General features: G+C 46.4%; 1 protein-coding gene across 8 annotated transcripts in view; it reads right to left on the reverse strand.

Moving 5' to 3' along the window:
- Nucleotides 1–19,786, reverse strand: part of LOC147436936 (Zincin-like metalloproteases family protein) — a 178,440-nt gene extending 158,654 nt beyond the window's left edge. For 2 of the 8 annotated variants that reach the window (XR_015184783.1, XR_015184784.1), the window contains exons 1-2: nucleotides 19,436–19,784; nucleotides 19,098–19,179 (exon numbers count right to left, since the gene is read on the reverse strand). Coding sequence is in view for 2 of the 8 variants with exons in the window: in XM_086486330.1 (XP_086342456.1) it covers nucleotides 19,098–19,179; nucleotides 19,436–19,680 (327 nt within the window). In the remaining 6 variants the exon portion in view is untranslated. Of the gene's footprint in view, nucleotides 1–19,097; nucleotides 19,180–19,435 lie in introns of all 8 variants that reach the window. The other 6 variants (XM_086486330.1, XM_086486329.1, XR_015184782.1 and 3 more) reach the window with 5 other exon arrangements.
- Nucleotides 19,787–23,596: the final 3,810 nt, after the last annotated feature.

Consider the following 23,596-nt stretch of genomic DNA (forward strand, 5'->3'; position numbering starts at 1 on the left):
TCCAAAAACGCTAAGGGGAGCTTTGCAAAAACGCTATCTGATGGGGTTCCTGTGGCGATGATGATGATGCAAAAACGCCAAGCTTAGGCTTGACTGCGGCGAGGACTACTGATGCAAAACGCCAGGCTGTGATGCTTTCCAAAAACGCTAGTGGAAAGGGGATGGTTCTTCTGTGCTTGGAGGAAATCCACCAAGTTCTTGTTGAGAAGTTGCCTGCTGAGCTTGGCTCCTGTTGCCTCTTCTGCCATTTAGTGCTAGTCTAGGTTTGCTTATATACAAACTTACTCAATTTGCCCTACCTACTTTCCAACAAAAGTCACTTAAAAATAATAAGTGAAAAATGTCAAAAATAGGCTAAATGCACTGGAAAATTCCCCTGAAGGATTCTGATGGATTCTAATGGGAATGCTTATGATCATGCTGTGTGCAACCAGAGGATGTGCATCTACACTAAGTGTCTGGACATGCACGGTCTACGAATAGACTCACAAAAGTGCCAAATCATTTCTAAATCTAGACTGACTGGATTGATTGAACCCTCATCATGCTGTAGCTTGTCCACGAACACATAGGGTTAGTTGTGTCACGTGACATGGGCCTATTTTCAAAGGTCAGGGCACCAGTTGCAAACTCGAATTATGTGAGTGGTCTCATGTGACTCTTGTGAAACATTTGATTAATGATAAAGAAATACCGCTAGTGTCACGTGACACATCCAACCCTAATGTGTCCGTGGACAAGCTACAGCATGATCAAGGTTCAATTCAATCAAGTCAGTCTAGAATAGGAAGTGATCTAGCACTTTTGTGAGTCTGTTTGTAGACCGTGCATGTCCAGACACTTAGATTAGATGCATATCCTCTGGTTGCACACAGCATGACCATCAGATTCAAGTCAGATCCCATCAGTAGCATTTTTATAGTGCATAGACTTAGTTTCCCTATTTTTGATATTTTTCACTTATTATTTTTTGTTGAAAAGTAGGTAGGGCAATTTTGCTAATGGCACGTGACAAATCCGAACCCTATGTGTCCGTGGACAAGCTACACCACAGCAGGGTTCAGTCAGTCCGATCAAGTTAGATTAGCAGTGATCTGGCACTTTTGTGAGTCTATTCGTAGACCGTGCATGCCCAGTCACTTAGCTTAGATGCATATCCTCCGGTTGCACACAGCATGATCATCGGAATTCCCATCACAATCCATTAGCATCAGTTAGGGGAATTTTCCATTGCATTTAGCCTATTTTCCTATTTATTGGGATTTTCACTTATTATTTTTAAGTGACTTTCCTACAAAAGTAGGTAGGGCAGTTTTGCTAAGTTAATATATAAGCAAACCAAAGCTCACACTTTCTGGCAGAAGAGGCACCAGGAGCTTCCCGCTCAACAGGCAACTTCTTAGCAGTACCCCCCAGCACCCCCAACGTTTTGGATCCCCATCCTAGCCGGGCAAGTTCCCATCCTCAGCGTTTTCTCAGCATCAGCCATCGCCATCAAGTCCAACCCTTTCTAGCATTTGTTCCCCCTTCAAGCAGTCCCCCAAAGCCCGGGATTGCAAAGCATTAGCAGAATCAGCGTTTTGACATCAGCAATTTCAGCCAAGCTAGCGTTTTTGCTGGCGTTTTTGCATTGCTGCAGCGTTTTGACTTTCAGCCCCAACCTGCCGCAGATACACAGCATTTTCAGCCTTTAGCAAGGTAGCAAATACATCCCAGATTGGTTGCAGAAGTTCCCCCATCTTTAGCCCAAGAAAACGCAGCCAAAACAGTCATTTTCAGCCACCGAAACAGTCCCGAAATTCAGCGATTAAGATCTCAGATTTCAGCCATCAAGTCGTCGTCGTCATCGGCATAGTCCCATTGCATCAGTGCATTGCATACGCATTGTACACCTTTGTGCAATCAAAGTAGATCACTCTCGCCGACGAGAGTGGGGCCTTCGAAGGAGGGTTTTACAACCTCTCGGGTGTCGTATCTCTTCTCTCTCCTTCTCTCAGTCTCATTCACTTGCACACACAATATCCACTCACTTTGTTCGTGATCACAGCACTCTCCATAAGTCGGAAGGCTCTCTCCTTCCCTAAGAACTAAAAGGAACCTTGAGCAATAAAGATCACTAATCTTGAGAAAATACAACATTCATTCCGTTGCACCTTACAGCTAAGATAATATATAAGCAAACCAGAGTTAGCACTATTTGGCAGAAGAGGCAGCAGGAGCACCTTGCTCAACAGGCAACTTCTCCGCAAGACCAACACCCGCAGTAACCCTAGCGTTTTCAGCCATCTGAGAACCAAGCGTATTTGCATCATATCAGCCTTGGCGTTTTGTGCAAAGCAGATCAGCCTAGCGTTTTGCATTTGCAGAACAATCGACGACAACAGCAGATTTTCAGCCCTAGCGTTTTTGCATCTTCATCATACCCCAGCGTTTTGCAGATTCACCGCGACGGAACATCAAGAAACCCCAGTGTTTTCAGTTTTCAGCCCTTAAACATTGCAGAACAAGTCCCAAACCTCGCAGATCTCACCTTCTCGCAGCAGATCCTCGCGGCACGGTCAGATCCCGCGAAGTTTGCAGTTTCAGCCCGGAAAACGCAGACTTCAACATCTGCGTTTTCAGCGTGTCGTCGTCGCATCGTCGCCATCGACATCGTCACCGACATAGAGTCAGAATTCAGCAGATAAAGATTTGCATATTTCAGCCCTTAGCATTTACAGATTTCAGCCCGTCTCGTCGCTGTCATCATCGTCGTCGACATCGTCGGCAAGTTCAAGCATTGTAGAGATTTGTGCAATCATAAGTAGACCGCTCTCGCCATAGAGAGTGGGGCCCTTGGAGGAGGGTTTGACAACGTCTGTGGTGTCGTATTCTCTCTCTCTCTCTCTCTCTCTCTCTCTCTCTCTCTCTCTCTCTCTCTCTCTCTCTCTCTCTCTCTCTCTCTCTCTCTCTCATGAGATGCCCAGCATATACAGAGCTGAGAGAGAGATATGGCATTGGAGACTCATTACAGCAGCATATGATAGGCCGAGAGCAGAGGAGGTTTGGCCAGTTCCTGGTTGCCGCTTTAGAGGTTCGAGAGCAGTTGTTACAGCCACGCCAGAGTCAGGATAGCAGGACACAGACTACCATCACAAAGTTTTTCCGACGAGCAGGACCAGACCCCCCCACACTACCTACACAGAGTAGAGGGCTTACCCTTCTGCAGGCAGAGTCTCAGAGGGCACGTCGGAGACCGAGGCTCCTAGGATACAGGACACATATGGGTGTCACCAGAGGGAGATCTCGAGGATACTAACCTTACACCATCAGTATCTAGAGCAGAGTCATGTACCAGCACCAGGAGATCCAGCATTCCAGAGATACCTGAGCAGGCCACCACCGATGTACCACATTCTCTACCCTACATATGTTGCTTGTTTTTAGATACCCTCCCTATCATCTCATGGTGGTATCACCTTGCAGCCCCTAGTTGAGCCTGATGATGCGTGAGCACACCTCGACACGAGGACCCACACTATACATTGTACACCCCATGCACCACCCTACCACACCCTCTTGCATAGTATAGGCTCATTTCAGTTTGTACCCTTTTTTTATTTTCCGATGCCTAGAGCATCAACACATGTATATGATATTGTCTCATAGGTCGAGTTCGGCCTTTCGAAGACGTTAATAAAGCTTTCTTTCTTTCTTTCTTTCTTTCTCTCTCTCTCTCTCTCTCTCTCTCTCTCTCTCTCTCTCTCTCTCTCTCTCTCTCTCTCTCTCTCTCTCTCTCTCTCTCTCTCTCTCTCTCTCTCTCTCATGCACCTTCATTCACAGTGTCCATTCACTTTGTTTGTGTCCATTGCACTCTCTCACTAAAGGAACAAAAGGCTCTCCTTTCTGTAAGTAAAAGGAACCCTTGAGCACAGTTCGGAGCACTCATCTTGAGCAAAGTTCAACATTCATTCTGTTGCACCTTACATTGGTATCAGAGCTTTGAAAGTGTTCTGTATCACTCAAGGAAAGAACCACAAGAACCACTGAAATTTTTTTTGCTTGTTGAGGTCGCACGAATCCAAGTTCGCTTGGGCGTGTCGCTTCCTAATCGTGTTTTTGAAGAGTGACAGGAAACCCAAGAAAGAAGGGCTTGTCCAGCCTCCCCTTGTGCCTCTTTTCACTCATTAAGAGCGTACCGTGCACTTAGCGGCCGGCCAATCGACGTGAGGTGGGAAAAAGCAACCTTGGTGTGAGCGCAAGGCCGCCAAGGGGTGCGCCCGCGGAAAAAAGCAGAACTCGGGTGAAGAGAAGATCCTTCTCTAACACAGATTGCAAGCTCAAGAAGAACCTCAAGACTCGCAAGAACCTCAAGACCCTCAAGAACCCCAAGAACCAAGACCCCCAAGAACCCAAGTTCCTCGTGAACTTAAGAACCCAAGACCACAAGAACACACGCCTTCAATGGATGGTCGTCACTCGAAGCAAAATGGATACTTCGCTTGGAGGTGATGAGCGGCGAAGAAGAATTTTCCCCACCAGGAGGTTTTTCCGACCCTCCCTCTTCCCCATCTAGCCTCCCCTTGTGCCTCTTTTCACTCATTAAGAGCGTACCGTGCACTTAGCGGCTGGCCAATCGACGTGAGGTGGGAAAAAGCAACCTTGGTGTGAGCGCAAGGCCGCCAAGGGGTGCGCCCGCGGAAAAGAGCAGAACTCGGATGAAGAGAAGATCCTTCTCTAACACAGATTGCAAGCTCAAGAAGAACCTCAAGACCCTCGAGAACCCCAAGAACCAAGACCCCCAAGAACCCAAGTTCCTCATGAACTTAAGAACCCAAGACCACAAGAACACACGCCTTCAATGGATGGTCGTCACTCGAAGCAAAATGGATACTTCGCTTGGAGGTGATGAGCGGCGAAGAAGAATTTTCCCCACCAGGAGGTTTTTCCGACCCTCCCTCTTCCCCATCTACGCCAAGGATTGCACTAACTCCTATGGAGGCTTTAGACCAGATGTTTATGGAAAGAAAGTTAGAATGCGAAGCACGAACAGCAGAAAGAAAGGCCTACAAAGAAAGAATGGCAGCCATAGATCGTGACTACGAAGAAAGCGTGGCAGCCATAGAGCTTAAGTACGACTTGGGAGCCAAAGAAAGTCAAGCAAAATTGAATCGCGAGAACAAATAAAGAGAAGCAGAATTTGATCGCGAGAATAAAGCAAGAAAGGCAATGAACGACCGACACATGGAAGAGATGTTGCGACTCTTTTCTCAAGTGCAGGCACAGATGCAAGAGATTTGGGAAAAGGAGACTCTCTCCGTCTCTTCTTCTCCAAAGCATGATACACATGATTTGCAAGATGATGATTTGAATGATAATGATGAGCATGATGATTTAGATGACACTGACAAGCATGATCATTTGCATGATCAAGATGTGATTTCTCACAAGCATGATGAGTTGCATGAAGAAGATGTGATTGTTCACAAGAAGGATGAGTTAGTGGATACTTTTTCTAGCGAAGCTAACCTCATTGCAGATTCAATCAATCACGAAGAACTGATCTTGGCTCTCGAGCCTAGGTCCAAAGAACCCTTACAAGAAGTACTATATGTTCGAATGATTTGTCAACACGCATTGTTTGAGTGTTTCATTCGTGATCGTTTCCTGTATTCTAGTCAGTGTCTTTATGTAATCCCTTTTCCTGGGCATGACATATTGTACGTGAGCACGTTTCACTCATGAATGAGCACAAATGTATACGGATGGTTCATGAAAAGCTGAAAAATATGCATTCAAGGAAGTCACATTTCATGTCTCTTCCTTGGCACGACACAGTTATAGAAAGAGCACATGAAATTATGAGCACCAAGCGTGGGCATTTCCATTGTGTTTTGCCACAGTTGATTGATTTAGATCAGCACGACAAGATTCGATCTCATTGCTTGCATGTGTGTGGTGAACGGGTTAGCACTCCGTCTCTTTGTTCATCTACATTGCATGCACAGTCTTTGAGGAAGACAAGATTTTTTTCCACTCACTTTACATGGAATATGTATGTTCATGTTTTTGTGTTGGAAGTGGTTTCAGGAATTTTCAGCCTTGGAGATTCTTGAAAAAGATGGACCTACCTCCATAGACAAAGTTAACGCATTGAAGGAGCTACAGAAGACTTTGTGTCGCTTTCGGCGCGGCCCAAAGAAGCAAGCGTTGCAAACCTTTATGAAGTTCAACTATCCCACGACCCACACCTCAGAGTGGGCCCGCGAAGAGTCCCTTCTAGGATTCTGGATGTTGTTGGCGATCTCCCTCGACACCATACAATTCGGTACCAGTACGTCACTTTAAAAAGGAGGGGATGTCACGTGAAACAGCCAGCCCTATGTGTCCGTGGACAAGCTACAGCATGATCAAGGTTCAGTTCAGTCAAGTCAGTCTAGAATAAGAAGTGATCTGGCACTTTTGTGAGTCTGTTCGCAGACCGTGCATGTCCAGACACTTAGATTGATGCATATCCTCTGGTTGCACACAGCATGACCATCAGATTCTAGCCAGATCCCATCAGTAGCATTTTTACAGCGCATAGACTTATTTTTCCTATTTTTGACATTTTTCACTTATTATTTTTTGTTGGAAAGTAGGTAGGGCAATTTTGCTAAGATAATATACAAGCAAACCAGAGTTAGCACTATTTGGCAGAAGAGGCAGCAGGAGCACCTTGCTCAACAGGCAACTTCTCAGCAAGACCAATACCCGCAGTAACCCTAGCGTTTTCAGCCATATGAGGACCTAGCATTTTGCATCAGATCAGCCTTTGCGTTTTGTGCAAAGCACATCAGCCCCGGCGTCATCACGACACAACAAATCAGCCTAGCGTTTGGCATTTGCAGAACAACCGGCGACAGCAACAGATTTTCAGCCCTAGCGTTTTTGCATCTACATCATACCCCAACGTTTTGCAGATTCACCGCGACGGAACATCAAGAAACCCCAGCGTTTTCAGTTTTCAGCCCTTAAGACAGTCCCGAACCTCGCAGATCTCACCTTTCCACAGCAGATCCTCGCCGCACGGTCAAATCCCGCGAAGTTTGCAGCTTCAGCCCGGAAAACGCAGATTTCAGCATCTGCGCTTTCAGCGCGTCGTCATCGCGTCGTCACCATCGACATCGTCACCGACATAGAGTCAGAATTCAACAGATAAAGATTTGCAGATTTCAACCCTTAGCATTTACAGATTCCAGCCCGTCTTGTCGCCGTCCTCATCATCGTCGGCAAGTCCAAGCATTGTAGAGATTTGTGCAATCATGTAGCGCGGATAATTTGTCGTGCTCTCTACAGTGTGGGTGCCCCTCAGTGCAATGTGCGTGACAATCTCACTCAAACAAATGGAAACTCTCTCAAACAAAATGAAACACAGAAACAATGGATTACAACAGAGACACAACAGTGGACCAGAACATGTGGACTCGACTAGCTCAAAGAACCATGTACAGACTGGCGTGGCAACACACTCAGCTCCAACCCAGGACTAACAGGTACAAAAGGGGTGTCGAGGCTCAGATGTGCAGGGATGGTGAAGCAGTGCTCTGTGTAAGACTCTCTACCTAGACGACGACCCGAACATCTATAAAAGATCATGATAATGACCCAACGGCTACTACTCATAGATACAATCATAAAGAGCCACCAACAGCTCATAAATGTCAGCCAGCTAAGTGTGGCCTAGCTACATGTCCACTAGGCCACCATCCGTATCCCTGCCACGTGTCACTACCCAGAGTGTCCGTCCAGTGTGAACAGACCAAACCAGCTGTACTAACTGTAACTGTGTCCTGTGAAAGTGACACTGTAGCCTGCTACAGGTTGCCCGCCACAAGACTGGTCACCGTCTCGGTGAGCCAAAACTGAATGAAACTGCAAAAGTAACTATATGTACAATGAAAGGTGGGGCAAGAGCACAGTCCTGTCACCCACGGGAAAGTGTCGTCGCCACTGCTGTTCCAGAAGTATCCGGATCGGGAGGAGCCATCAGATCGATTGTGTAACGATTCGGTTGTTGGACTGTGCTCTGCATAACCTGGCTTCCTGTGGTTGTAGCAACCATCTGCTACACAACGGATGGAAGCACTTGCCCTGAAGTGAACTCCGGACGCCTAGTAACACAACCATGGCGGTGTGCACCAGCAACACCGTCATAGCAAGGAACACTCTGGCTCTGCATGTGTGGCATCTGGACCTGTGACCCCTGCTGAGTAAAGTACTGGAACTGGGGTTGTGGGTAGTGCCCCATGAACTGCTGAGAGGGGTGAGAGGGACCTGCTGGTGCTGCAAAGCCTGCTGGATTCTGGACCTGTATCCCAGGCCCAGTCCATCCATATCCCACAGGAGCCTGGATAGGCCTGTTACCATACATAAGCATTTCTTGAAATCCCTGCACCTGTGCTTTAAGGTCATCAATAATCCTTGACTTTATCTTCAATACTTGTTGTAGTGCAAAAATCGTTGCATCTCGATCTGCGATGGCACTCTCGGCAACTCGAAGAGATCCCTCCATAGCTGCGTATGTGGCGGAGTGATTGTGGTGCGTTGCAGCTAGCTTCTCTATGCCTAGCTCGATGGTGGCAATAGCAGCTTTGGAGTCCTGAAGTAACTTCTCTGAAAGCTGAAACAGAGAAGTGGAGTCGGTCCTACCTGAAGATCCCTCAGATGCATGTGATGCTGGATGGCGCACATGTGGCACAGCCGGCGAGCTAGAGGTAGGTACAGTTGGTGTAGTAGGTGCCTCAGAGATTGTTGTTGTAGGTGGAGCGAGAGATATGTTGACCGGTGTATGAGTGAAGATGGGAGAAGAAGGAAGAGGATCCTGTATGGGTGAAGTGACCATCCTGTCCTGAGGAGCGGCAGAAGACACTGGTGCCGGCACAGCAAAACCAGGGGTAGAAGTAGATGTGTGACCCTAAAGATGTACCCTAGTCTGCTGGCTCTCAGAAATTGGCAAGGAGAGTAGAGACTTCACTGTATCCTTCACCACTTTCGCCTTGATCTTCTTTTTCTTGGTGACTGTGGGGTCAACCTGCATGCTCACGGTTTTCCTTTTCCCTTTCGAGGTTCCCTGCTCCTCATCTACTTTATTTGGGTTAATAGGTATGTTTATGACCCATGCCAAGAGAGGTGCTGCAAAACATTTAAAACTTAACTGCACAGACTGCACTTGGGCCCGAAATCTTTTAGCCCTAGTCTGCAAAGAGCTGAAGAGAATCTGGTGCAATCCACACGGGATAGTGTGGATTAAACAGTACAGCCAGTCGCAGTGGGAGAAGGTAGTGAGAAGATCAGTTTTTTCCTTGTCTTCTTTGGCATCTCAAGCTAGAAAGTAATACCTGAAGATTGCGAGAAGCCGTCTGTTTCGCTCATAATCCGGGTGATCCGAACTCAATAGCTCTTAACATGCTTGAATTGTCGCATCCTTGGACAGCAAAGAGAAAGTGCGAGTAGTAGGCTTCACAGCTGGAAAGTTGGTCATACCCATGGCATGGCCAAGCCTTGTAGCTGTTAGCTTGTGGCCCCGGACCTTTGGAAAGTCTTTCAGCAGTTGATGTATCATCTCTGCTGGAACCGTATCAGGTAAATCTGCATCAGCCAATGCTGTGAGGCCCAGAGTCCGTAGCTGAGCAGTCGAAAGCACCTCACTGAGAGATGGTCGAGGTTGCTGCATATAAAAATTTAATGAGAATGCAGTGCGATTTTTCGAAGAAGCAGGCCTCTTGATTTCATGAATAATGATTGGCTGCTTTCCTTTCTTCTGAGCCACTTTTGAATGTTCCTCCGGATCACTGGAAGCACCTCACTCGGAATTTACATCTGAATCATCAGATGCTGCTGAGTCTGCTTTGTAGCTCTCATCACTTGGGTCACTGGAGGTAAAGTCATCTATGCCATGGCTGCTGCTTGCAGATACTTCCTCTGCTTCGCTCTCTGATTCTGCAACCAGAGCTTTCCTCTTCTTCAACTCTACCTTTCTCTTGCTACTTCCTTCTGGCTGTTTCTCCTGTTGCTTGCTACCTTCTGCCATGGTGAGGTCGGGTGGATGACAAAACAGTGAGCAATTGAGTAGAACAAGTGATGGAAAAGCACCACGATCAGTCAGATGCAGACCAAGGTGGAGTTTCTGCAGACCAAGGTGGAGTATAGAAGATTTGGGATTGGGCTAGGCAAAGTCTGGACAGAAGGGGAGCTGGGGCGATTTTGTGGGGCTGGGCGAGAGGATTCGATTGAGGATTGGGTATAGGGGCGAGTGGGTAGGTTAATAGGTGAATGAAGTTAGGCTGGGGCGAGTAAGTTAGGGTAGGGGCGAATGAAGAGTGTAGGGGCGAGAAAGTTATCTAGGGCGAATTTATAAGGCTTGGGTGAATTTGGGAGAGAAAGTTATCTGAGTACGTTAGGGTAGGGGCGAATCTAATAGGCAGAGGAGGGGAACTCGATAGGGGCGATTTGAAAATAGGCAGGGGCGAATCCAATTGGGCTGAGAGGAAAATGGGTAGGGGCGAATCCAAAAGGGCAGGGGCGAATTATAAAGGATGGGGCGAATCCAAACAAAATAGGGCAGGGGCGAATTCTACAAGGGTAGGCTGGGGCGACTTATGTTGTGTTGGGCGAATTATGAAGGATGGGGTGAATGTTGCAGGGCTGAGGCGAGGGGTCGATAGGAGGTGGGGCGAGGGCGAAGGCGAAGGCTGGAGAGGGGTCGATAGGGGAAGGTCGAGGGCGAGGGCTGGAGGGGCGAGGGGTTGACAGGGGACTAGGGCGAGCTTTGGAGAGGGGAACGAGGGCGAGGGAATTTAGTGGTGAATGGTGAGGGGCAGCCACATTCGACAAAAAGCAGGTATGAGATGAGGCTTATTGAAAATGTAAGGAAATTGGCGGGCAGCAGATGCGAAGTGCCAATTCATCGAAAGAAGAGCTCCATGTGGATGTCTACGAGGCATTTTTAGGTGATATAAAACTTGAGACATGGAAAAAAGACGCATTCAAGCACGTTCAGGATGGGAACTCTGTAGGAGGAGAGAAAGTGGGGCAGGTTAAGAGATGACAAGGGGCTCAGTAAGCAAGAACAGTGCGGGGGAAAAGAAAGAACAAGGCCTAGATAGAGAGCCATATATAAATGCTGTCAGAGATAGAGAATAACGATTTAGGCCTTATCTTTTCGGCTATGGGGTTTATAACCGGAACGGGCTCTAATTAACAGGAGGAAAACATCATTACTGAATCAATTTGAGGAGTCTTTTACAAGAGATAGTCCCAGAAGGCAAAGAAAGATTTGATGGTGAGAGAGTGCTTGTAAAAATTAGAGACGGAAAAGAGAGATGCAGTTGAGCTAGTTTAATCGTCGAACAATATCCAATAATCAAAAGATCTATTCGATGAGACTTGAATCTCGGAAATTACAAAGGGGGAGCAGAGACAGAGACAGAACAACAGTAACTGATGCATACATTGAAACAAGGGGAGCTTTGAAAGATAAGAGCTGTCATGAGGAAGATTTGAGAAGAGGGGAAAATGGTAAGCCAGGGAGAAATACCGAACTGAGGAGGGAATAATCATATGGGTTGGGATAGCTATCATCATTAGATGTGTATATAATTAGGGCGAGTGATAGCACTTAATCCTTGATCCGTTTACCAGTGGCAAGGGAACGCCTTCTAGAGTGACTAACTCGACTGCCCCCTGTGGTAAAATCTCTTCCACCACGAAGGGCCCTTGCCAAGCTGGAACCAGCTTCTTTGCTTTTTTCAAATATTTTGCCTGATAGAGAAGCACCAGTGTGCCTTGCGTTATTTTCGGTTTTCTGAGGTGGCGATCATGCAACGCTTTGCGACGAAGTTGTGAAGCTAAACGGCGGCTTTCATCCAATAAGGTGAGACGGGATATACAAGCAGATTCCATGCCCCAACTTGCACGCACACTGCCCACCCTAGGGGATCCCGAGTTGAACTCAAATGGAGCTATGGCTTCCAAACCGAAAGCGAGTTGAAAAGGCGTGTGATTCATTGTTGCTTTGAAAGATGTGCGGTATGCCCAAAGAGTGCCGTGCACAGCCTGAGCCCACGATGCTAGATAGAGATGACATGCTTTCCGCAGGAGTGCGATCACAACCTTGTTGGTGCTCTCGGCCTGCCCATTGGCTCTAGGGTAATAAGAGCACGACTTGCGATGAAAAATCTTGTAATTGGCCAACAAAGTTGAGATCATGTCATTGACAAAATGACTGCCCCTATCACTGGTGATCTCTAAGAGACATCCAAATCTGCATAAAAATTTTCATATAAAAATTTGGCTACTGTATTGCCAGTGCAATCTACTGTCGCTAGTACCTCCGCCCACTTTGTTGCATAGTCTGTAGCCACTAGCAGATATTTGCGATTACCTGGTTGAGCCGGGGGATATATTGGACCCACAAAGTCCAAGCCCCATCTCTCAAAAGGTAGCCACGCCATCGAGACCTGCAGAGGACGGTTGGATTGCTTACTTGGCTTCGGCCCACAGCGCTGGCACACATCACAAACCTTAGAATATGCTATTGCATCCTTAAAAACGTAGGGCCACCATAGACCACTCTGTAGAATCTTCTGGGCAGTGATGTGACCAGGGTAATGGCCACCAGTGGAACCATTGTGGGCATCCTCCAGAATATGCTCCACCTCATGAGGCGAGACACAACGCTTCAGAACACCATCTGGTCCCGATTTGTAGAGCTGGCCCCAAATCAGAGTGAAAGGCCTGGACTTCAACAGCAATCTCCTCTTCTGCAGTGGAGATGCCTTCTCTGGGTACAGCCCAGTAGATAGAAAATGTAACACATCGTCGTACCATTCCGGTGTTGTATCGGTTTTAAAAAGACTGCTATTTGGAAAGTCATCCGCAATCCCGGTAGCTTCTTCACCTGTGTGAATGCGAGAGAGGTGGTCAGTCATTACATGATGCTTACCAGGACGGAGTACCACTTCAAAATTAAACTCTTGGAATAGGAGCCATCGCCATACTCGACCTGCGACCTGTGGCTTATTAAGCAGATAGCGCAAGGCATGGTGATCAATAATAATTGTGAAGTGGACCCCTAGCAAATAGTGACGAAATTTTTGTAGAGCATACACTATAGCCAAACCTTCCCTCTCTGTGGTGCTATAGCTGCGCTCTGCTTTGGTGAGCAGGCGACTTGCATAACATACAGGGCGATCCAAGTTGAACTCTTTGCTAGGCTGAGTCAGCACAGCACCCACAGCCACCAGACTGGCATCTGTATGCACATGAAAAGGTAGGGCCAAATCCGGGGCAACTAGAATATGCGCTTCAGTGAGGCGTTTTTTGAGGTATGCAAATGCTTCGGCCTCAGGTGTTGACCACTGGAAGGAAACAGCAGCACTGGTGAGCCGGGTCAATGGTTGAGCCACCTGTGCATACATACGTATAAACCTACGATGATAGCCGGTGTGGCCCACAAAGCTCTGAACACCTTTGGGATTTATGGGAGGAGGTAACTTCAAGATGGCCACTATCTTCTCTGGGTCAGGTGCTAAACCTTGAGTAGACACCACATGGCCCAACAGTGTGCCCTCTGTGACCAAAAAATAACACTTGTTCGGATTGAGCTTCAAACGTGCCTCTCTGCACCTGAGGAGGACTACAGAGAGCTGAGCAAGATGCTCCTTTAGATTTTCTACTGGGGTCGAACATTGAGCACCCGAGAAGGTGGAAAAGTCGTCCATGAATATGCGAAGGTGATCAGTAAGCAGAGGACAAAAGATGAGATATACTATGCGATTAAAAGAAGGCGGTGCATTTTTAAGCCCAAAAGACATTCTAGTGTAGATGAAAATACCCCAGGGAGTCACAAAAGCTGTTTTGATTTGGTCGTCAGGATGTATTCCTAACTGATTGTAGCCGCTGAACCCGTCCATAAAACTATACAGTACATGGCCAACGACATCTTCGAGGACTCTCTCAGTGAAAGGTGTCGGAAATCCATCCGGGATTGTGACCTTATTCAGAGCCCGGCAGTTGACGCAAACTCAAATTTTGTTGGACTGCTTCTTTGGGGCAATAACCATAGGGGACAACCATTTTGAGTGCTCTACTGGTACAATAATACCTGCTTCTTGCATTTTTTCCAACTCGATTTTGACTGCTTCTGCATACTTGGGATTCAGTTTGTAAGCCCGTCCTCTGACCGGCTTAGCCCCCTCAACCAGAGGAATTGTGTGGACTCCTAGCTCTGCTGGGATTCCTTCCAAATCGTGGTAAGACCAAGTAAACACATCCTTGAAAGAGCGCACGAAAGAGATTACCAGGTCGAGTAGAGAGGGGTGATCCCATAACCAAGTGGCTAACAAGATGGGCTGATGGTTGTCAGAGCCGCCTAGGTTGACCTCTCTGACTGGGTCAGGCGATGCAGTGGGCGAGGCTGCGTCAGGGAGAGAAGACTGTGCCGCCTCTGTTAGCTTCTGGACATTATGAGCTGGCGTCTGATCAATGTTGAAATCAGCATACTCTTTCTGCAACCATCCTAATGGAAGCTCTGCAAATGGTAAATCCTCAGATACCTCAAAGTGCTCCGGCATGGGTGGAGAGTCAGATGGAGTAGAGGCTAAGGAAGGAGCTGGGGTGTTGGCCAACTCTTGCAAGGGAGACTTTTTCCCACTTCTATGGTGGGTTATAGGCTCACCCAGGCCGACGGTTTCCATCAAGGGACCCTTTGAAGGATGGGCACTAGAGACCGGTCCACTTGGTTCTGGCTCACTTGGCTGACTGGGATTACTGGCTTCAGGTTTAGCTTCAGGTGTAGGATCAGGGGGAGAGGGTGAATCTGTTGGCAAAGGTTGAAGAGAGACTACATAGCATGGCATCGAAGAGGTAGCTTCTAACCACTGCATTAAGTCTTCATCGGACCCATCAAGAGGGACCGGCTGCTCCAAGTCAGGGTTGGACTCTACTAACAAAGAGCTATGCTGAACGACCGGATCCATACCTCCTTCGAGACGAATTTGTTGCATTGGAGAGCCAGGAGTATGTATCCACATGGCGTCGTTTCCCCAGTCGTGAAGTGCTTTCGTATGTCGCAACCATGGCCTACCAATCAGCAAGGGATAACCTCCCTCTACCTGGGGAAGATTAACTACCACAAAATCCAAGTTAAAAGTAAAATCTTGTACCTGCAGAGGCACCTTGTCGACTATGCCCACTAGGTAGACTCTTCTCTAATCGGCCAATGTAACAGTGAAAGGAGCAGGTCGGGTAGGCTGTAGACCTAAGGCCATCATAGTGAATTCGGGCATCAAATTGATTCCAGATCCACCATCAACGATGACGCCGGATAGCTGGTGCCCAAGAATAGATACAGTGAGACGAGGACTTTTATAATCGGTGAGGGGAGCAGTTGGATAGGAAATCAAATAAGACTCTGAGGGCTGTACAGGGAGGTGCCCGCCACTAGGCCCAGCCCCCGGGTACAGAGACTGAATGACTGACAGGGTGTCACTTCTGAGTGTTGCGTCGAGCCTTAGCATGTCGTACAGTGACACCTGCTGAAAAGTATTTTTCAAGATGGCTTCTGTAGTGGGCTTGGCGCCTTCGAACTGGGCTCCCTTTGGGACCTTAATCTGTTTCAAGTCAACCATTGCTTCCAAGAAGGCTCCATCAATGTCAGATAACAGGGAAGTTGGTTTGCCCTGAGCAATTTTGAAGGACTCGTCCTTTGGGTGAGGTAGACCAGATTGAGGAAGTGGGAACTGGCGAGGTTGACCTGTGGACAGACTGAGACCAAGAGCTGCTCTTTGTGCCCAAGTAAGGACACCAGCAGGCTCCTCCACTTGCAATGGCTAAACCACATGAGTAGCAAGTGATGGTTGAGGCACGGTGTTCACAGTAATCAAGTTTATCTTCGGGAAGGAGAATTCTTGCTGGTTCTGAGTCGAGCTTGAAGACATGGATGCCCTTTACGTGGGACAATCCTTACTGTAGTGATCCTTCGAATCAAGGCAATGACGACAAGGAGGGGACCCCTCAGGTAAAGGACACTTGCTCTGATAATGCCCATATTCTCCGCATCTCTAGCAGAGTATGGGCCGATTGGAAGGACGAAATGGGGGACGAGGTGGTTGCTGCATGGAGTTGGAGGCTGAAGTGTAGAAGCTCGAGGGGTTGAGGTGGCATTAGCATTATAAAAACTTTGAGTCGGGAAAGTGCTTGACATACCTTGGACAGCAGGGGTATTGAGCAAAGGTGGCATGTAGTTGGGATGGCCGTAGTGGGAAACCATGTTGGATGCTGGTGCTAACCCCTGTTGGAGAGTAGGACCAAGACTTTGCTGTATTTTGTGCAATCCCTTTATATAGTAGCAATCCTTATATTCATGACCCGATTTTTCGCAGAAGTGGCAATAAGAGCGAAGGGGACAGTCCTGTGGAGGGTGTTCTGGAGAGCGGCATGAACTACACCATACCATAGCCTTAGTCTCCTGCTGAGACCTGAGCTCTTCTAACTCTCTTTTAAGTTGATCATAAGCCTCTTGATGTGGAGGCTTCTCCTGTCTAAGAGAGAAGGATCTCTCTTCGTGAAGGGCCCGCTGTAACTTTAGGGCTTCCAGTTCCCTTCTTAAAGAAGTCAAGGGGTGTGATGGACTGTCCACGAGTACAGGGGCAGTATCTAACTGAGGAGAGTCAGTGAAGTGCCTTCTTGCTCCCTCTATTCTAGTAGCAGTAGCAACAAAGTCCTCCAGACTGGCTTCAGGACGGAGACTTTCTCTGAGCTTTTGTTGAGAAGTCTTAGGCAGAGCCTTCTCTACCCACTTCTTCACCATGAATTCCCCTGGTTGCTGAGGCAGCTTGGCGACCAGGGACTTTGTTCTGGTCATGAGCTCTGCAAATGTCTCCTTGGGTTGGAGCAACAGGTTGGCCAACTCATCTAGAATCTTCTCTTGATAATCCCCTGGTCGGAAAGCTTCACAGAACTGTTGTCTTAACATGGTCCAAGTAGTAAAGTGGTTTTCAACAAACTGACTGTACCATTTATCTGCAAGACCATCCAAGGTGGGGAACTTGATGTTCACCTTTGCCAGAACACTTGTGAGCTCCTCCATGGCCCCTTGCTCCTGAGTCTGTTGCTCACTAGCTTGCTGTAACAAAATAGGGGAGAGCCTTACAAAAGAAGGTGACCTGGAGGATGTAGAACCGGTCGAAGGAATGGAGGTAGCCGTATCAGTAGGTATGGGTGATGGGGTTAATATGCTTCTACTGGGCACCAAGGGCTGACGCCGTCTGTGGTAGTACTTCAGAGGACTCAGTAGTGCAGCTCCAAAGACCTCCTTGTATGTGTCATGCAGTAACCGCCAACCCCACCAAGCTTTGGGCAAGAAGACCTTCACTTGGGCAAGACAACCTTCACTTGGCTGAACATTGGTCTAGACTCTACTAGACCAGGGCGAGTGACTAGACCACCTGGCTTGGACCAGGACGAGGAAGGACTAGACCACGGACGAGAAGGACTAGACCAGGACGAGGACTGGGTGGACCAGGGGGAGAGAGGACAAGACCAACAAGGCGAGAGACTAGACCAGCTAGATTAAGCTGTCAAGGGTGAAACTGGACCAGACCAACAGGCTGCACAAGCGAAGCGAAGAAACTAGCTACTCAACAGAGTGAGACTTCAGTTGAGGTCCCACCGTGATCACCAAAATGAGAGCACCTACAGCGCGGATAATGTGTCGTGCTCTCTACAGTGTGGGTGCCCCTCAGTGCAATGTGCGTGACAATCTCACTCAAACAAATGGAAACTCTCTCAAACAAAATGAAACACAGAAACAATGGATTACAACAGACACAACAATGGACCAGAACATGTGGACTCGACTAGCTCAAAGAACCATGTACAGACTCTGGCATGGCAGCACACTCAGCTCCAGCCCAGGACTCACAGGTACAAATGGGGTGTCGAGGCTCAGATGTGCAGGGATGGTGAAGCAATGCTCCGTGTAAGACTCTCTACCTAGTCGACGACCCGACCATCTATAAAAGATAATGATAATGACCCAACGGCTACTACTCATAGATACAATCATAAAGAGCCACCAACAGCTCATAAATGTCAGCCAGCTAAGTGTGACCTTGCCACATGTCCACTAGGCCACCATCCGTATCCCTGCCACGTGTCACTACCCAGAGTGTCCGTCCAGTGTGAACAGACCAAACCAACTGTACTAACTGTAACTGTGTCCTGTGAAAGTGACACTGTAGCCTGCTACAAATCATGAGTAGACCGCTCTCGCCATAGAGAGTGGGGCCCTTGGAGGAGGGTTTGACAAAGTCTCTGGTGTCGTACTCTCTCTCTCTCTCTCTCTCTCTCTCTCTCTCTCTCTCTCATGCACCTTCATTCACAGTGTCCATTCACTTTGTTTGTGTCCATTGCACTCTCTCACTAAAGGAACGGAAGGCTCTCCCTTCCGTAAGTAAAAGGAACCCTTGAGCACAATTCGGAGCACTCATCTTGAGCAAAGTTCAACATTCATTCCGTTGCACCTCACAGCTAGGGGTGCCCAACTTGAGGGCAAATGCTTCTAGGAAAGGAACTCCGCCCTCTGGGTCTTGACTCCACGAGTTAGTTTCAAGTTCAATCTGCTATTTCAGTTCAGTTTTGGTATTGTTGCAGTGTTCTATTGCGTCTTCAATTGTCCAGCCGGTTACAAACGACGCACTCATCTCCTAGCCATCACCCTAAAAATCTTTATGTACATGTACCATCTCTGGACTTCTACAAGCCTTGAACATGGGCTTCCCAAGCTTGGATATACCCGGTAGATGTAAACAAGGAACTATCAAGACTCCATGTGAAATATGGAACTATCAAGACACCAAGAAATATATAGAATTATCAAGACTCCAACATAAAGAAAACTTATGAATGCTTTCAAGCCTACGCCCTCACAATGATGACAATGTCACCCGTCGATGTTCAGACCAAGAGTAGTCGTCATGTCAAAAGTCATCGCAATCCACTGCACCTCAACCGATCTAAAGTAATGCAAGACAAACAAGATTCAATGTAACGAGAAGTAATGAGTGGGCTTTGACCGTGTCAGATAGTTCGTCAAAGAGGCTGATAGTTTCCATAGAAGGTTGTGTCTGTCTGATGCGTTCAATCAGATCTTCTGATCTGCTCAAAACCAAAATGAAGATGAATCAAATAGTTAATCAAGGTGGGACAAACAGAAAATGCTAATTCTTTCAACTTTCCCAATGTTGCCTCGAAGCATCACAAGGTGCACCTGCGGAAACCTTTACTTGAACACAAGCATCTACGTTGAAGGAGGAGGGAATGGAATTGATGTAGTCCAACCAGACAATTCCCAAACATAGACAAGCCATAATACTAGAGCCCCAAAGCACTCCATAGTAGAAAGGACACCTACTTTTCAATGGCGTCCTGTGCAAAAGCTTGGAAACCGGAGGCAGACTTGAGTACATCGTAGCCGTAGAGGCCTGTAGCACTTGCGCTCTGCCGGATGGAGACGGGTGCTTCCGAAAATGAGCGTGCAGGAGAGGCAGCTCGGCTTGCAAATGTTCTAGCGGTATGCAAGACGATGCGCTTGAGCAGCTGATGCATTTCTTCGCCAGCTTGTTCAAAGAAATTAAGCGGGTAATGAGTGTGAATCATAAACTCGTAGGGCTGAAGAGGCTCTACTTAATGAGTGAGTCATTAACTCATGGGGCTGAAGAGGCTACTTCGAAAGTCTACTGCCGATCGATCCCTGCTTCGATCCCATGGCACAAAATAATCAAACGCTTTGCAATACAAAATGGTTTGCTGCTTTCTTTGCCCTTGAGGACAAGTGACCTGATATGTTTACTTAGACATGATTCAAGCATACTTCTAAAACCAGAAACTAGAAAGGGGTTTTGAAGTGTGTGTGTGTGTGTGTTGGGTTGGGGGGGGGGGGGGGGGGGGGGGGGGGGGGGGGGGGAGAGGGATGATGTTGGGTCCTTATATTACAAGGAGAACTTATAAGATATGCTAAGCCAAGGTGGGTGGATCCTTGAACAAGAATGTTTTGAAACTCATGCAATCAAATTTGAAAAGTTTACCCATATACAAGACAGAAGCTTCACATAACAATCACTCTCCCTATCAATTTTGTATGGGGAAGTGACGCATGGAAACATGCCTTTCCATGACCATAGATATTTATTTTGTTATCACTCTCATCTATGAGCAAGTTACACAAGGAATCGCTACTTGTAATAAAACTTGACACCATCCATTGGTTTGGTTATCCACAGTTTCTTGCATAATGTTGGAACTTCACTTGAAGTGGACAGAAACTAATTATTGCTTCTGGAATTTGATCTACATTTTCTTTTTTCACGATGCATTTTGAGTATTATCGAGACCAAGTTTGTCCGGTGTGGAGGAATTAGATGATGTGGTGAGCCTGCACTAGTTGAGTAGATTTTGTTGTATCAGCAGACACTTGTTATGTAGATAATGTTCTCTCCTTGATATCCTTTTGCAAAAATAGAAGAGTCTACTTGGTCTACGTGATTTAGTTCTTGTCATTTTGATCCATCTGAAAGGGTGTACATTGTAACGATGGAATCTCTCTCTCTCTCTCTCTCTCTCTCTCTCTCTCTCTCTCTCTCTCTCTCTCTCTCTCTCTCTCTCTCTCTCTCTCTCTCTCTCTCTCTCTCTCTCTCGCGCGCGCGCGCGCACACACACGTTACAAATGTTTGCATTGCACAAGTACACTATCAAGACTTCATGTCATTAATGCCATTGTTTTGGACAATATGATAAAAAATATATTTGTTGCATGCACGCTGTAAGTTTATTAAAGCAACGAGACTCCAAATTTTAGTGATTATGCATGAGTTCTTTCTCAACAACAATTCATTCCTAACACTCCACGAGGAGGAGGGGCGCTTTGGGAGCATTCTAATCAAGTGACTGAAATCTGTATACCCATCTTGAAGCCAGTAAAATCATTGAAGACTCAAAAGCTACAAAAAGTATACTAATGATCCTTGCTACGCTTTGTTTTGTTGTCAGTTCTCTTCTACATTTTCTCTATTACACGGTCTTTTCCTAACATTATCTTTCTCTTCTTGCAATTCAAAAATCAATTTGTTGAATAAGGAGGTCACGTGCACACACTCAATCCAATGAATCATAGATTAAGAATGAGCAATCACAAACATGAAGAGATTAGTTAAAATAACAAGCAAAGAAACCGCACAAGGCACCATGGTAGATACCAACCATCCCCGTAAGTAACCAGGAGGCTAGCAATGGTACCAAAGCCCAATTGTTTCACAAGGTAGCTCAATCTAAAAAGCTTCCAAATCTTAAAGATAAGAGATTAAAGATAACCACTGCAATGAGAAGTTTTGCAGAGATCAAGGAGGAGGATTTGTTTCAAAGGAATTCAAATAATACCTCAATGAGCATGGCATCAAGCATCAACTCATTACTACTCACACGACACAAAAAAAATGGAGTTGTGGCATGCCATAATTGCATTGTGGTAGAGATGATATGTTGTCATAAAGATGCCAGATTCTTTCTAGGCAGAAGCTATAAATACATCATCACACACATAAATCGTTTGTAGTCGACAATAATCCAATGATCACTGTTGTCTTGCACATTGCTGCAAGAAATAGAGTTGACAACACTCCTAGGTCGTCAAGCACCTATCAATGCGATGGAAGGAAGTAGTCCATGTGCACAAAGAAAGTTATGATTATTCCATGCACATATATGTTCTTAGCTGCATAAAGAGTAAGGTTAGAAAACCAATGTCACCGCTATGCCCCTCCATTGCATGTTGGCTAAATGGGGAAGAATGAGTGGGGAAGATATTGAGGAAGTAAATCGACTCCACAGAGCTAAATGGGAAAGAAGGAGTGAAGAAGCTCTTGAGGAAATTAAGTCCATTCAAGAGAAGCTCTAGGATTAGGATATGGTGTAGATCTATGTCTCAGGACCCAACGGTCAACACTTATCACATCTCAAAAAGAGACGGAACTAAGACTAAAATCTCAATCTTAGGAAGCAAGTGACACAACTAGGGCATGGAGGCATTCCAAGAGGTTTTCAAGACCACAGTACGCTCCACTTTGATGATTAATGTGCGCTCTATCTACCGAAAAATTGGGATTTTTTATCGAATCCTTTCACACATCCACATGAAAATCCACTAGCTAGTCAACTCCAAACAATTCCAAACTCAATAGGCAACATCCATACACAATCAGGACCAGATTTAGGTCATCAGACTCACAATTTGGACACTGGAAAAAAATGCAATTTTCTCTAGCAAGCTAATTGCATGTCAAATCAGACATCGAACGTGCCTACTAGTTTCTCCCAAGTGTCAAGAACCTCGTCTAATCGACGCAATCACAATACAACACTTGAGTGGTGAGATATGTCACCTAGAAGGTTGTGGAAGTCAATGCTTGGTTCTTGTAAAGCACTTAGTACTTAGAATATAGATATCCACATGTAGCTCTTGGTGAGATCAACACAATGGTGCCCTCAGAATTCTGATACAGCGATCATGCAATGCAATGCAAAGAGATAAGCTCACAGTCAAAAGAAGAAGCACATGATGCACAAAGAAAAACCTTATCTTCTCATTTCATTCATAAAAATGATTGAAACTTTACAAAGTTTCCCTTTATAACCGGACTCTGACGGGTTTTATGTACACTAAATTTGTCGCAATGTAGCAGGACAGGCTCATACATTGATTTCTTCAAAATTGCAAGATGATAATGGCATACGGGTTTTACAAAAAAAATATTACACTCAGTTTGTATTACAAATACAAAATTTCTCCTCGATACATAGTTGGCCTTTATCGTTGTTAGAATCTTCCAACACTCCCCCCCTCCTATTTCATATCGTCCTCTACATGAGTCAAAATCGAGGTAGTCGTTGAATGCTATGGAACCCACAAAATTGAGGTCACACTTGGCAAAGACACGTGCTCCTATCATTGGTCTCATAGGCATTTTATCCTTCTTTATTAGAATTTTTTTCTTTGACATTCATCACACCGCCTCGTGTTCTCTCCAGCATTCTTGAATAGTGTGGGCCACCAAATTCCAAAAAAAAATTGTAGCCTCAGCTATTTTTTTAGCAAAAAAATGATGTCCTGCTTGCCCTAAATGTGCTTCTTGCAAGATCAACAAGTATTCCCTTTCTTATGCACAAAGTCTGAGTTGATTATCTTTGCAACACTTGTATAGTTGGTTGCCAATAAATTCATATGACTGTGCTTCAATTTGGATAGCTTTTGTCCTGGTTTTGGACATGTTTGCAGAAAAAGAAACCTGGTTTAAAAAATTCACTATGTACTTACTCCAATGAGGTGCTACGGTTACCTAGGACACACAGTTAGTACAGTTGGTATGGTCTAGTTCACACTGGACGGACTCTCTGGACCGGGCAGTGACACGTGGCAGGGATACGGACGGTGGTCTAGTAGACATTGTGGCTAGGTCACCACCACTCAGTTTGGGGATAGACTTAGGTGGCTGACATTTATGAGCCGTTGGTGGCTCTTTAT

The sequence above is a fragment of the Adiantum capillus-veneris genome, chromosome 17 (assembly GCF_014529385.1).
Source record: "Adiantum capillus-veneris isolate H3 chromosome 17, ASM1452938v2, whole genome shotgun sequence".
NCBI classification, from domain to species: domain Eukaryota; kingdom Viridiplantae; phylum Streptophyta; class Polypodiopsida; order Polypodiales; family Pteridaceae; genus Adiantum; species Adiantum capillus-veneris.